The sequence below is a fragment of the Pholcus phalangioides genome, unplaced genomic scaffold (genome assembly GCF_987345545.1).
Source record: "Pholcus phalangioides strain wild (caught in Gottingen) unplaced genomic scaffold, Ppha-v1.0 ptg000004l_1, whole genome shotgun sequence".
Taxonomy (NCBI): domain Eukaryota; kingdom Metazoa; phylum Arthropoda; class Arachnida; order Araneae; family Pholcidae; genus Pholcus; species Pholcus phalangioides.
In genome coordinates, this window is record NW_028301597.1 from 18,126,024 (window position 1) to 18,141,376 (window position 15,353).

Below are 15,353 nucleotides of genomic sequence, written 5' to 3' on the forward strand. Positions count from 1 at the left end.
ACTCATAAATAATGAGCGCCGTAAGATTTTAACTGCGATGTGTTAAACTGTCGGCATTCGATTAGATAAGGGAGTAGAATCCTGGATCCAAAGTGCTAAATTATCCTCTCAGCAGCTGCAAGGAAACTCCGCGCATCTTTCTCTAAAAACCTTCGCTGTGAGTTTAAACGCTGTAGGAAAAAAGACACGTGTTTTCTATCGTGAAAATTTTCAACATTTATTACAGTAGAAGGTGAAAAAAAATGAAGAGCGGAGAAATTAATTAATCCTATAATAATAAAAGAATTATGTTGTGTTTGGAAATTTTTGTTATTACCTTCATGCTAGGATGCATCGCGGCTCATGACAAATATGCATACCGTAAGTAAGAAATTTACTTTCTTTTCAGTGACAGAAAAATATATACTCAGTGTAAATACCGTATTTCTTGGCAAAAGAAACTGTTCCTCATTCGTGCCGCACCTTTCTATTGTGAAAAATTTAATTGCCATGTAATTAACTGTTTTACTTTTTGAATTTTGGAAACAAATATCAATTAAGAACTGCTTGTCAAATGTTAAAAAATACTTTTGAGTATTTGAAATCAATGTGCGTCAGTACGCATCTAGGTGAGTGATTCCAGCATCAAAATTCAATTTTACTCCAAATTTTGTTGAGGAGTTAAAATACTTCTCCATTAATCCTCTTAAATTTTTAGTAATCTTTTCTTCAATAGAGTAATTTCTCATTGGCAAAAAATACCCCCCCCCCTTTTTTTTAAAAATAAAAATACCGTTATAATTTGGAAGAGGAGTGAAATTACTATTCCAAATTCTTTTTTTTCGAATACACTGGTTGAAATGAAATCTATCATGTGGTTGACATTTTACAGTGTTTTCTGGACAAAAGCGTATACATAATCGTATATAAGTCACATCTTTCTGTTCGAAAATTCGTTCCAAAATTAGGGGGGGGGGGGAGAACGGCATAATACAGGGGACAGTTTTTTTGCGAAAAAAAAACACTTGATCCCGCAAGGTGGTTCACAAGGGAGGGGGGGGGTATCTCGTCGTTAATACTGTAGGTTAGGCATTTTCAACCTGTTGCTAGTGAGCACAGCAAGTTTTGCCGCTCCAAGTAATGTATCGGAAATCGTAGAAGAAAAAAAAACAAGATAGGGAACACACACACACACAGCGATTGGCTATGGCAGGGGCACTCAAACTGTGTTTTCCGGGGGAAGGGGCAAAGAACATATACTCAATATGTATGTGTGTGTATATATATATGTGTGTATTCCAGTTGTGTTTTTAGAGAGAGCGCTTTTTGTTTTCTCAACATTACGGACGGCGGATTCGACACAGCCAGTAAGCAAAGCATCACAACGAAAGAAAATTCTACAGGAAATGATCGAAAGAATGTTACTGTGTTCGTGTACCATATGTGACTCTTATCAACAGACCTGTACCTTTCAAATGCTTTAAATGGACTTTCTTACCCTCTGGAAATACTGTTGAAAAAGGTTGAAGAAAAAACTGAAAGAACATATGACCGTTAAAACAATTGAAACCCGATTCTTTTAGGGGCTCGACCAACGGCCCCTAAAGAAACGGGGTCTCTTCTTTGCGGGTGTTGACTCACCACGTCTAAGTATTCTCAGAGACAAGCAATAAAGGAAACCAGTTACGAGGTTAGTGACCACTCTAAATGACCGTCAGCCACATTAGCATACGCAGAGTGGGGGCTCTAACCTCCCCCCAAGCCGAGATTATAGCATTATTTTGCAAGAAAACCCGTAACCCCCCCCCCCCCCCAAAAAAAAAGAGAAAAATATTGAAATTTCCTCCTCGAGAAAATTTTGCGTACGCCTATGGTCAGCCAGCTTACTGGCCATTTTTGTACACGTCAGCAATCAAGGCCGGACCAGGGATGAAGCGACGAGGGGGCATTTTTCATGATAGGGGAATTCTCGGGGAAATTTATGCACATCGAGATAATTTTGAAGGGAAAGCACGAGTGGATAAATAAGCGCAGGTAAATGCAACACTTTTGAGTGTGTTGAAATGATATTCAACTCTTTGCTATTTAATGCTTGATTCATATCAACACACCTCCTTCCTTGCGCTTTCAAAAAGTGCCACCTATCTCTAGAGAATCTGGTTTTTGAAAAAAAAAAATTAGGTTCCTTCTCTTTTTTTGTAATATAAGGATCTTTTCAGTCTTTATCGGCATTTTTCCGAATGACTTTCCTTTCTTTGTCGATTTCCCCTACAAACCAGACACGACCCAGGCTCTGTTCCTCTCGGGATATAAGTTGTCGATTTCCTCAGCACAAGTTTGGATTCCTTTTTCATCTCCTGACACATGCCTCTTTCAGCCATCACCATAATTGAAGAATCTCTAGTGTAGTGCTGTTTGGCTCCGGAATGTTCTGATTGCCCGTTTCTGTACACCAATATCTGCTCTATATATCATGGTTAAGTTTCGCGTGGAACCCTCGAGAGTTATAAGGCTGGTCCGTGGTATCCTGATATTGAGGCTGTTCTACAGAACTCAAACAAATTTTTGTATATTTAATCCAAAAAAAGTGTGTCTCAACAACACCATAGCCCCAGGGCAAAATGAAAGAGAGCCTAGGGCAGTACCTCTTAATTTTCGTATTTACTGTCATGAACCTTTGTGCCAGATCTTATCGTGGAGGATCCTATTCAACTGAGGTAAAAGGAATGGATCTGGCAGGGCTCCTGCCCGTGGGCCCGAGATAACTCTCATCAGATGTGATTCTATTTTTGTTTTTCGCACTACAAATTCGTATTACCGGGGGACGGTGGAAAAGTTTTTCCTAGGGCCCACCAAAGATCTCAGCGTAGGAGGCCTTCTATGCACCTTTTTTTTGGATTGGAGTTTTTTTTTTAATCGGTGCACAAGGACCATCAAGGTTATGCTGTGCCAAACAATGATTAAGCGGTACAATAACTTGTGATAGAAGTCGCGTTAACCAAGTTGCACCATTTAGAAGGACTACCACATTCCAATATCCCACACCCTGAACACGAGCATTGGCGTACACAAGATCGACCTTTAGAGCAGTGTTTCTCAATCAACGGGCCCTGATATCATTCATACCGGGCCGCGAGTGATTAGCCGTTTCATTTTTCCCCATTCATTTTCCGTTGGTCGTGTATTTGACAGGCCTTCGACTCACAAAAATGAATGAAACCGAGCCACGGGCTCGAAAAGGTTGAGAACCACTGCTTTAGAGGGGCCACATTGGGTTTGCGGAACACAAGGAATATTTCCTAGAAAATTTTTTAGCTACTAATCTTCAAAAAGCATTTTAAATTAACAGAAATTAATAAAGATAACGTACGGTATAAAAGTATTTTCTTTCGATATTTTAATTTTTTTACAAAAATATTTTTAATTTTTGATCATCTTGGAGAGGGTCCACCCCCCCCCCCATCCACTTATGTTCTCTCCTGCGCACGCCTGTAGTCACAAACGTATGAACTCGGGGCCGTTACTTCACTAGAATATTTTGCTGCACGTATACATAAAAAAGCAGGAAAAAACATATATTTATGCTACGTAACTACGGGCTTGTATAGCATAGGCAGAGGGGCAGTCTGGGGAGGAGCAGGGTCATTATTGCTGGGGGGGGGGAGCACGATGATAATGATGATATCAATCATATATGCACATATACATTAGATCAGTCGACTCCACCTTTGACGCTGAGGGACGGGGCATGCCCCTCCATCACTCCGCCCATGGGGTGCAGGCATGATGATGTAAATTCATATATACGCAAATGCAGTATGTATTCATTCATTCATTATTTTAGTGGGCTTTACCTTTGACCCTGGGGGCCATCGAACCCACATTCACCTCCCCCCCCCTTATATCTCCGCCCATGGTCCCCCAAGGTGTTTCAACCCTTAAGCCAACTGATGGTCCGCTTTAGGAGCCAGCCATTGGTGCTTACATTCTGTTTCTGGTTCAGGAAGTCTAGTGATTTGATAAATCGAGGACGAGGAAAAAATCATTATACATTTTTAATTGACAATTTACTTGGATGACAAGAGAGGTGGTTTTTTTGCTCCCGTAATATTGTCGATGAAATATGGTCATTGTACTGATGGTTTTTATCCTCCCCCCCCCCCACCACACTCTTTTCCACAACGGACACAAAGAAGAATCTAGAAGATTTACTGCTGAGCAGAATGGCAACATATCATGTTTTTGTTGATAACGGCCGGCCCGTTGTTGCGAATCTTTAATTTAAAGCACATGTCAACATACACCAATGTTTTATCTGTTATCAGTGGAGTCGGAAATTTCCATTCTTCGAACAAAACTCGCCAATTCGAGACATTTTTCTTTTATTAACGCGTAAATTTGCATAGATTTTGGCTAGAAATCATCAGAAATGTTGAGAAGTATTTTTCTTCTTTCAAGTGCGTATGCACTGATGGGAGCTTCAATGGCTTTCATGGATTATTCCACATGTACGTCGCAATACTAAAATGTTTGCCTTTGTTGAGAATTTGTTGCGTGTATCATATAACACTGTTAGGAAGTACATATATTGCCGCCCTTGGCTGTTCATGGTGCCTTTGGCGAGCTGGATTATACCGCATCTGTTTTAGAACCGATGTTGTATGATCCAGATATTTATACACCTCGTAAACATTCCCGTGGGGAGTTTCTAAGGGATTCGTACATGCAAGAATGTGTGTGTGGCCGTAGCGTATTTGTGTCGTCAGTCATGTCTGCATGCTTCATGTTATACTGGTGCCATCTGTCTTCCATATTTTGAAGCGGAAATGGCAAATGTCTAAATTTTCGTGTTGTTGAAGATTTGCCTGCTCTCGATTGTTGACCATATATGCACTTCATACACATTCTTACATGGGCGGAGATATGGCCCAGTGTCAAAGGTGGAGTCGACTGATCTAATGTACAAATCTTATATATATGAATTGATATCATCGTGCCCTCCCAGACTTCCAAGTTTATCTCCGCCTATGCATTCTTATGAATCTGTACGTGCTAGAATTTATGTTCTGAGTTGTATGTATAGCCTCTAATGTATTTATGTTGTCAGAGTTCTGCTGGTTCTTCCATTTATCTGGTCTGAACCTGGAACAGATGACTTTTCTTTCCGAGTTTAACTCGGCATAAAATCCAGAAAACACCTGTTTCTTTGATATGTTGGGCTAAGGAAAATGTTGCATATCTCTTTCATCTTACCTGGGGGTGCCATTTGCTGAAGTTAAGAGAGGTTACTAATGCCTCTGTTTCAGTGCCACAATAAGGAAGGCAAGGGCATGCCTCCAATGGTATAGATCTTAGTCTCCCAAACTTTTTGTTCCATCGCCCCCTTCATCAGAATTTTTTTCCTCTCATCGCCCCCCAACTCAAGTAAACCTATAGGATCCTATGTTAAATCAGTAAGTTCTATCGCCCACTTTGGGAAACACTGGTATAGATAGTTAATTTTCCATAAGTGTGGTCAGTGCCAATGTGGTGACTCCCCCCCCCCCACACCGATATTGGTAATTTTGATAGCCGATACAGTGTTTACTAGTTTTGGCAACCCTTTATCAAATGCCATATTTCGTTAATTCAATTTTCTATTTATAATTTCATCCTAGTTTTCCGTATCTCCTGCATATTTCAATTGATTATCACACATTACTACATATTAGATTGATTTCATATAATAAAAATAATTATTGAATGGATATGGTTGGGGTTGCAACCCTCCCCCCCCTCCAAGCTGAGATTGTGTTATTTTCCATTCAAAAAACTTAAACCCCCTGGGAAAATTCTGCATACATCTATAGTCATTCCCATGGGTTATTCTCTATCTTTTTCTAATTTTTTTGGCTATAGGCTTGTTTTTCCATATGTATTTCATTGCATTGTCCTAACACGTAAAGAAAGAAACAACACACACAATACAGGTAACAAAGAATATTCATTATTGGCAACTTTTTACAAATTGTACTTGTCAAGAAATTATTTAATTACATAATTTGTTTGTGAAATACTTACTGTTTGACATTAATAAATGGATACAATTTTGTGAAATGGATACTGTATGGAAATTCTGCTTCACTTCCAGATTATGTTGAAGACAAATGCAAAGAAGGGAATGAAACTGTGACATACATGCTGGATCCTAGCAGTTCCGAAACATCATCCATAGTTTTGAAAGCTGTCAAGTATCCTCCTTATAGTCCAAAGAGGGATTGCATGATTGTATTAACTGCACCTCATGAATACGGAATTGTTCTCAGCATAAGAAAAATAGATTTCATTGAAGGTTTCTTTGCCTGCAGCGACTACATTAAAGTAAACTCGATTGTATATTTTTTTTGTTTTTTGGTCATTTATCTGCATTTACAAAACCTCAGTTATCCGATGTAATTAAGACAACCTCAAAATATAAGGATAATCAAAATATGTATCAATTTAAATGCCATATATGATGTAACTTATACTAATTATAATAGAATATACAGCCAGTGGACTGGTATTTCCAAATTCTTGTCATTTTGAAGCCCCTGGGAATCAGAAACCAGAAGTTGTATTTTGTGAGAATTTTTGAGAGTTTCCAAAATGCATACTTACAGTGCCTCATTCATACAATCTTTTTCAGGTCCCCGCTTCGGATTAGTACTCTTTATACTTTTTAAAGTTGAAATATTTCATTTTTGCATCACACAACTTCAATTATACAACATTTTCATGACGTGAATCCCAAATTTTATAATGATTAGTTAATTAATATATAATATATTATAATGATACATTATAAATATTATAATATATATATTATAATGATACATTATAAATATTATAATATATATATTATAATGATATATCTTTATAATATAATATAAATAATCCATGCAGTAAACATAAAGGGTTTGTAAATCTTTGCGTTAAAGGGTGAATTGACACTCATTCCTGTGTACCCGACACCTGGTCATAAATTTCATTGCAGCTTGGCCAGACTCCAAAAACTTAACAATTTCATATTTTTCCTGTTGAAGATTAAATTAAATTTATGCAACGTGTGTGCAATTTTATTTTCTCTAATTTTCCCACTATTGTCAAATGACATTTAACTTTTTTTTCTTCATTTTTCTTATTTTAACCATTCCCAATTTAGAAGGATGAGAAAAGAAAAATGTCTTACCTTTTGTGTAATTTGAATTCAAACTTGCCTGTATGTAGTACTGTGATAGCTTCATTCCAATTTTCTGCTAATGGAATGCTTACACATCACTCTTAATAATTATTAATGAAAATAATAACTATTACTACTACTAAATTAGACATGCACCTTGTCCATATTCCTCTGCAGAACTTCTAACGAATTGGTGCATGTTGGAATGTGTGTGTATGTGTAGTAAACCTTCTGTGAAGTTTGTTTCTGTGTAATGCTTGTTATGTTGTTGTACTGCCATCTGCAATAAGTTTTCTTAAACTGAGTTTTCTCTCAACTCATAGTGATTGAAGTGTAATGAATGAATAATTATACCATTGTGGGCCTGTTGCTTGGCGAGACTTTTTAGCGGAGAGATAGGCTCGCATTTGTGCCTCGAAGTTGGGAACCGCAGAAAACCAACTTCAGCCAACCATCACTGCGGCAATGGTGGGGTTTGAATCCAGATCTTCGCGACGTGAGTCCATCACTATGACCACTACAGCGGCTGAAAATAATAACTCAAACCCACTAACACAGAATAAGCATTCAAGAATTTCTGCAGATTTCATTTTATAATCTCCCCAAAAGTTTCATTTGCATTCATTGATTTTTTTTTCTTCTGCCAGGGGCTCAAATATTGGCAACATTATTTTATGACCATCCTATGTTATGAATGTGACTCTTCACACAAAAGTGACTATATATCAGGAAAAAATGTTAAATTGGTGATGGCAGATCAATGTGATGATGAAATTAACTGTGGAACCCCATTCACACCTTCAGTCATGCTCCCTCCCTTTTCGAAGGTCCTGTATAATTATGATAAACAGAATGGTAGTTTAATGTGGTGGTAGCAGGGCTGTGACTAGGATTTTTGTGAGCGGTCCCCTAGTTTCAACCCTGGGTGTAGGTGGTATAAAAAGGCTCCACGAATCTAAACTGCAAGCATTAAATCATTGATTATACATTAAAATCTTTATTTGTTGATCAGATAACGCTATTTGGTAACTATTGTATTTCTTTTTTTTTTATATTGCAATTAGATTTTCTTGCCATCAGAATCAAAAACGTTTTGCAAGTTCATTTTTGATGTGCGAGAGACAAGATCATTTTACACAGATGGACCAATGAAATTTTTATACCATTCTGAAGCTAGAAAATTTGGTCTTTATTACGAAATCGGATTCCAGATGACTGCTACAGCAGTAAAAGATGGTATGGCTGATTAGAATTTAGTTTTTGCACACGTTTTCAGATAAATCATGGTTTTTTTTCCCCACTTTAATGCTTATCTTTTTGATTCAGCAAACAATTGTACCGTACGTCCTCATCAAATTATCCACGATTACCCATTTTTCTTCTTTTTTTTGTGAATTTATGAGCTTCTTAAACTTTTTTGCCACTATCTTCCAAATCTTGAACGCTTAAATGACTCCCTGCTCAGTTACAGGACACTCAAGTGTCCCACTGCTTATTTACAGATCACTTGAGTAACCTGCAGAGTTCTTCTCCAGACCACTTAAGTGACCTGCTACATGTTTTCAAATCAGTGAAGTGGCCTACGCTCTCTTAAAGATTGAACACCCTTGTTTCAAGACATACTTGTTGAAACATGAACAAAACATGACCGTTTTAACATAACACAGCATTTCTGTACTTTTTTATGCACCTAAGAGAATTCTCATGCTTTGTTAGGTTGTTACTGTTGCTCTTCTTTGGTTGCCTAAACCTATGGTAATTTAAAATTATTCTTGAGTGAAAACGGTAAATACAGTCGACGCTCATTATAATGACCCTGTGTTATAGCAACCATTTCATTGCAATGGCTGGTAGGATAAGTCCCATAAGTTTTTCTATGATATACCTATCTGTTTTCCTTTCGATATAATGGTCACCTGATATACAGTAGAGTCTCGAAAATCCGAGCCTGAAAGTTCCAGTTTCCGAATAATCAGAGGCACTGAAAATTTTTTAATTCCTGTTTTGAGATTCTATTTTTCTCTTGCCCCCTCTAAGAACCAAACTTATTTATTTGGTTTCCTGGAATACTACATTGGTACGTACATTTTGTACAGTAATTTTGAGTTTGACAGGGACTATGCAGCCCTAAATAAAATATTAGACTCCCGACTTGAAGGGAGACCATTTTAACTCTCAGGGTTCCCTGAGTGAGGAGCAAGTTTGACCATTTTCTTTGTGATGGTAGACAATAGCATTATCCCCCTAACTGCTCACATAAAATCATTGGAAAGGCAGTTGAAAGCTATCAGTGTCTCAGTGTCGTTCACCACCAATCCCAGCCTCAAATTCTTCTCACTCACTCTCTCGTCTTTTTCACATTCAGCCTTTTCACATTCTTCATTTTTTTAAACTGATATCATATCTTTACTCTGTACTTTTTTTATAATATTCATGAGATGATGCGAAATTACTTTAAAAAATACAAGTGAAAGAAAGTCTATTTCTAACTAGGTTTTAAAGATGGTTAGACATTCCTGCTAATAAAAGGAGCACGTTTTGAAACAAAGAAAGAGAAATTGCTGTTTTTTCCAGTAATAAAAATTCTCATCTATGTCCTATTCAAGTATAAAATAGCAACAAGTCTGCTAGTACTGCTTTTGCTTGTCTTTTTTTAAAGTAAAACCAACATTCAAAGCATTTTTTATTGTTTTTCTAATAATTCATTTTTTGATAATTTGAGGTGGCCTTAATCTCATTCACCTCTTATTGTCAATACTCTGTTGTTACTCTTTCTTTTCATGGAACGATGGGGGTCATTATAGCAAGCATCAACTGTATAAAATTATGTATGGTAAAAATTAAACATAATTCCTTGAAATGCTTATTAAAAAAATGATTTTTTTTTGAAATATGATATTTTGTCATTCAGAAATTTACATTTGAATTCAATAATTATTTTGAATTTTTAACCACGTGAATGATTTGAAGACAGTTTTTCCCAACATCATGAATATTTTTAAGAGTTTGATAACACCATATGCATTTATTACATACCATTTATACTGATGTATTATAGGATCAATTTTGTTGGTGGTGTCATCTTACATACAGGTTGGTTTTCAGAATTTTTTTTTTAGATAAAGTGTTACCAGCATCTTCTATAGCTGTGGGTGCACAACCTCCTGCCTGTGGCCAAGTGCCACTGGCAAAAGGTGTTCCTAAAACACTTGACTTACATTCTGTCTTCCTCTTCCAGAGCTACTACATTGGGGGTCGCACATGTGTTACATTGGTCAAGTACGGCACGTGGCAGGAAAGGCAACCAAATGAACCTGTGATTTGAAAATATTTTTACATAGTTCTAAAAGGTTCACCATTATGCATCACTTGATTGGATCTGTTAGGGGTCTCTCACTTTTTTATACACTGGTGAAATAAATTAAGAGAATTTGCATATTTTATCGAATTTCATGAAAAGAACTGAACTGAATGTAAAACCACTGCTTCAAGAAGCTGGCTAATGATGTTAGTCATCAAACCTTATTTCTGAGTAGGCTAACTATTGAGCTTCAGTTAACAGAATGAAGTATAAAAAGATTCAGTATTTTTAACCGTTTTTAATTTTGTATATTTTTCTTGTATATAATGTCCACAGTTTTTTTTTTGTATCGTGGTAACAAATTTGTATCATGTGCTATATTTGTGAGGCATGAAAGATCACGATACTACTTGAAAGATGTCTGAAATTTATGTCATTGTTATCATTCTTACTAAGGTCATTCTGGATGTTCAGATTCTGACAACTTTCTTTGTGACAATGGTCTCTGCATAAAAAACGACCTGCTATGTGATGGATACAATAACTGTGGAGACAACTCTGACGAAAGCAGGAAAACATGCGGTGAGAAATTTTGATTAAATATGCAAAAACCTCATAGTAAATTAATGCATTAAAAAGTTTTGTGTTTGAAACAGTGGTTCTTCAACTGTGGGATAGAATATTGTAGAGTGTTTATAACCTGAATCTCAGAAGTTCAAAGTTCTGGATAGTTAGAGGTGCTCAAATTTTTTGAAATTTTTCTCCAAGAATGTAACTTATTAAATTTTTTTTCCCATGATGCTGAAAATAATTACCGTTTAGAAAGCAATTGGCAGCCCCACTCCATAATTATCCCCTTTGCACTGATCTCAGTACGTGGTACATCATAGGCAGTAAAAAGTTTTACCGCCTGAAATTTTTATTCCATACAGTAGATATTTTACTGTAACAACTTTTTTAAACAATTTTAGAATTAAAATGGAAAAGATATAAATTATTTTCAGCAGAGCTGCACAAGGTTTGATTTTTTTTTTAATTTAAATTTCTTCCTCAGCATTTTAATTTCTGAAGCAGCTTGAAGTGTCAATTAACCCAGGGAGTCACAAATGATGATCTCTTACACTCTTCGCTACTTTTACTGGAGAAATTTAATTTTTATTGGATGTAGTAATAAGAGGATGTAATTTTAAACCAATGTGTCACAACAATTTAGAGTACCACCAAAGTGCTAGGAGATTGGTCAGTGGAGCCATGAGACCCCCCCCCCCCAATATTGCAGCAGCAATGAATAATTTGGGAAACACTAAATAAAATTGATAAGATTATATATAAATGTCGTAAGAAAACAATTACACTGTTTTTATTTCAAATAACCCATGGCCTCCACAAGAGTACCTAAGTATTTTTTTCTATATAAGCTTTTGATGTGAAAACCTTTTATGAATTGTGGCATGATTGTTGAGCATTAAAAAAATAAGTCAGACTTTAAATCCAAATAGTTTTATACAACTCATGTGAATACAATGTTCAATATCTTGTTGGAAAGATGAAAATAGAAAGTTTCTAGTCATAAGAGTTTGATCTCAGTAGGACATCATCAGATAACATAATAGTGTTTTAAACATGAAGTACAAAAAGTGTTGTATCCCACATTGAAAGTTGGTATGGCTTGGGAACTCGGTCTGCTATCACCTTAAGTGAGGTCCTTGTCGAAGCAGTTGATTGACTGTGTATTAATAACTCATTATCTATCCTATCCTTTTCACATTCCATTAAAAATTTTGAACACTTTGATCATATGTTCCCCCCAACACCTGCTTTCTGCCTATGTAAACATATTCAAAAAATGAACGCTTTCTTCATAACTCAAGCCGCGTGTGCTAACAACGACATGCGTAGCTCTTCTCTGCACCCCTTCAACCAAGTCTATGTCCCTCTGTATGTATATTCTCCAAAACCTTACAGCATACTCCAATTCAGGACGAACTAAGCCTCCGAAAAGTGGAAGAATGACTTTAGGAAAATGCAATGAGTTCTTTTTAGGAATGAAAGAGAGCATTCTATTCAATATTTTGACCAATGTTCAGAAACCTAAGGCTCTCGTCAATTAGAATTCCAAAATCATTGACTTGTGTTGCTTCTATAATAGTAATACCATTCAACTCGTAAGTGAAAATGGGTTGTTTGAACCAAAATGAGCGACCCATGCACTTATCAACAATAAAGGTCACATTCCATTTATTAGCCCATGCTGCAATCATATTCAAGTTCGTCTGGAGCATCTCTCCCTATTGGTTGGATTCCCAACTATCCCCATGAGCTTCATGTTATCTGCGAATTTGTTAATAATCCTGCCGATATCCTGGTTGAGTCGATTGATAAAAAGTGAAAAAAGTATGGGGACCCAAGAACACTTCCTTGAGGAGAACTCCACTTTTCACACCTGTCCATTCAGAATGAATTTACATGGATGTAGTGAAACAAAAGCTAATAAGGAATATTTGAAAAAAAATGTATAAAAATTGTGAATTTCCTTATAATAACATATGACGTGATAATAAATTTGTTTCGAAATATTGAAACAATTTGAAAGGATAGAGCAGCTTGTGAGGATTCCAAAAAAATTGAAAGTTGTTTATGCTTTACTAATTAATGTATTTGCATTAAAAATTCTCAGTTGTGTCTCAACACAGCCTATGCTAATTTTTTTTTCTGAGTTTAATTATCGCAAAGCAGTCATGTATTACCTATTGTTTTTTGAAACGGTCTTGGTCCCTTTCATTTGGAGTTATTGAAACTCTACTGTACTTAGGTATTTTGACATCTTTGAAAGAGAAAAATGACGAGATGTATGGTTGAAAGATCTGTTACTGAAAATTATCTACCTGAAAACATTTGCACAAAAATGTCATAAAATTATTATTTTCATGGCTTACTGTAATATCCTCATGAATAACATTGGTACTATTTATTTTCAATAACTCACCGAGTTTTATGTGTGAAAACAATTTGAAATCCTTGAAAAATGTTGAATATTTGGAGAAAATTAGTTTTAAAACCAGTAAAATTCCGTGTGGAGGTTTTGGAAGATACATAGTAGGCTGTATCTCTCATTATTATTCTGTCAAATTTTGTGTATTTTAATTTTATTTAGAAAAATTATGATTAAACTTAATCTTAACCTTTTTTCACCCCTTTTCAGACTCGAGCATTCATTTTTTGGAATTTTCAATATGTTTTTGCATGCATCTCAACAAATCTTTGTTTTCAAATCTTCATTTTTGTGTGTGTGTGTGTGTGAACCGATTCCCTTTGTTCAAATTTATTCAGCCAAGATGATGCAGGGTATATTCATCTTTACATACAATTTTTTCTAGAATTGCTAAATTTTATGTAATAAAACTTTCTCATGGAAGCCATCTTAAAAAGCCCTTGAAAGCTCAACTTTAAGTGCTGCACTCTGATAAGGGCCCCAAAGTTCATATTCACCATATTTCTAACTCAAAACTTACACAATCCTTTAAGTCAGGGCTTAACTCCTTGAGGTCAAAAAGAAAAAATTTTACAGTGAGAAAAGGCAACCTATACATTTGTTTCACCAGGGTCTGAAGGAGTTAAGCGGCACAGCAGAAATCACTGAACCCCTACAAAATGCCATCTTTTTATCTTAATCTATTTTTGAATTAAGTAGGTTTTATTTTGATTAACAGCAGATGCAAAGTAAGGGGTATAAGGGGAAAAGTGTTCCTTTACACTTTACAAAATATCTGGGCTTGTCAATACTGAAATAAGAGACTTTTAAGGGAGGCAAGATATCTTGTCAATGCTACTTGAAGGGTTAATGATTAATTTGTTGTACTATCTTTCTTAGTGGTAAAGTGGGATTAATGACAGGGTAACTTAAAATAATTAAACTAGTGATGTCATGTAAAAATGATTTCATGTGTAATGTAACAATTTAATGTAAAACATGACAGAACATTTCAGAACTTAAAGCTTATTATTAATGTCATTATCTCATTTTGATTTTTTTGTTAACTTCTTACAGATGCAATTCCACCACCGGCAGACAATGTTGAAGAATATGTTGTATATGCCTGCGTAGCATTACTGTTTGCAATTTGCACAGCTACTACAATGTTCTATCTTGTGTACAAAAGGAGGAGGATAGCCGGGAACCAGATTCCTACTGAAAGCTCACTAAATTCTAACATTGGATCTAGATATGAGGCTATGCATCCAGCGAGTAACTTCTGTAATCAAAACCCTGATGGAAGTAGGTTGCATACCAACTTCTTGAGGCCTGTTGGGATTGATCGAGATGGCGGAATTTCAAATCCTTATTACTCCCTTGGTTCTCCACCACCTCCTTACAATCCATGATGAAAGAATCTGTAGAATCTTCTCAGGTCTCTAACGGGTGATATTTTGTCTGGTCAATGAGATGCGTTTGTTATAATAAATGTGGGAACTTTTGATGATCTGTTTACTAAAAAAACCGGTGTTTTTCCTTAAAAATGCGCTCTAAAAACCCTCTTTTTTGTTATTCTTCAGAAGTTTAGATAAAGTATTTGAAAATAGATTCTTTCTCTATGTGTGAATTATTTCGATTTTATAATACAGGGTATCTTTAACTAAAATTGGCGTGTTCTGAACTGAACTACCCATCATAAAGTTATGAAACTTTGTTTAAGTCAGGAATGTTGTAATGAAGGGATTGTGGGAATTTTCAAAGCCCTTTGAAAAAGACAGCTAATCAGCATAGCTTTTTGCTGAATGCAAAAGAGTTTCAACCAGCCCAGTACACTCTTGTAAACACAATATCACACTTTTTATTGATGTAACCAGAATAGATGGTTCTACTGTGGAGTT

The 15,353-nt window shown here is 35.9% G+C and overlaps 1 protein-coding gene across 2 annotated transcripts; it reads left to right on the forward strand.

The window, feature by feature from the left end:
* Positions 1–45: 45 nt before the first annotated feature.
* On the forward strand, positions 46–15,063 carry LOC149086636 (uncharacterized). 2 transcript variants are annotated; one of them, XM_089231040.1, is made up of 5 exons: positions 46–360; positions 6,110–6,339; positions 8,245–8,416; positions 10,938–11,063; positions 14,530–15,063. In XM_089231040.1, exons 1-5 carry the CDS (start codon positions 288–290, stop codon positions 14,862–14,864), a joined length of 936 nt encoding a protein of 311 aa, XP_089087166.1. In that variant the 5' UTR covers positions 46–287; the 3' UTR covers positions 14,865–15,063. The 2 variants fall into 2 exon arrangements, with proteins under 2 accessions (XP_089087166.1, XP_089087167.1); XM_089231041.1 differs by lacking the exon at positions 46–360 and adding an exon at positions 4,202–4,487.
* The last annotated feature ends 290 nt before the right edge of the window (positions 15,064–15,353 follow it).

Coding starts and splice junctions, on each gene's coding strand:
- LOC149086636 (XM_089231041.1), top strand. CDS start 4,409: ATGTTGAGAAGTATTTTTCTTCTTTCAAGTGCGTATGCACTGATGGGA. Junction 4,488..6,109: donor TTTCATGGATTATTCCACAT/GTACGTCGCAAT, acceptor CTTCACTTCCAG/ATTATGTTGAAGACAAATGC. Junction 11,064..14,529: donor CGAAAGCAGGAAAACATGCG/GTGAGAAATTTT, acceptor AACTTCTTACAG/ATGCAATTCCACCACCGGCA.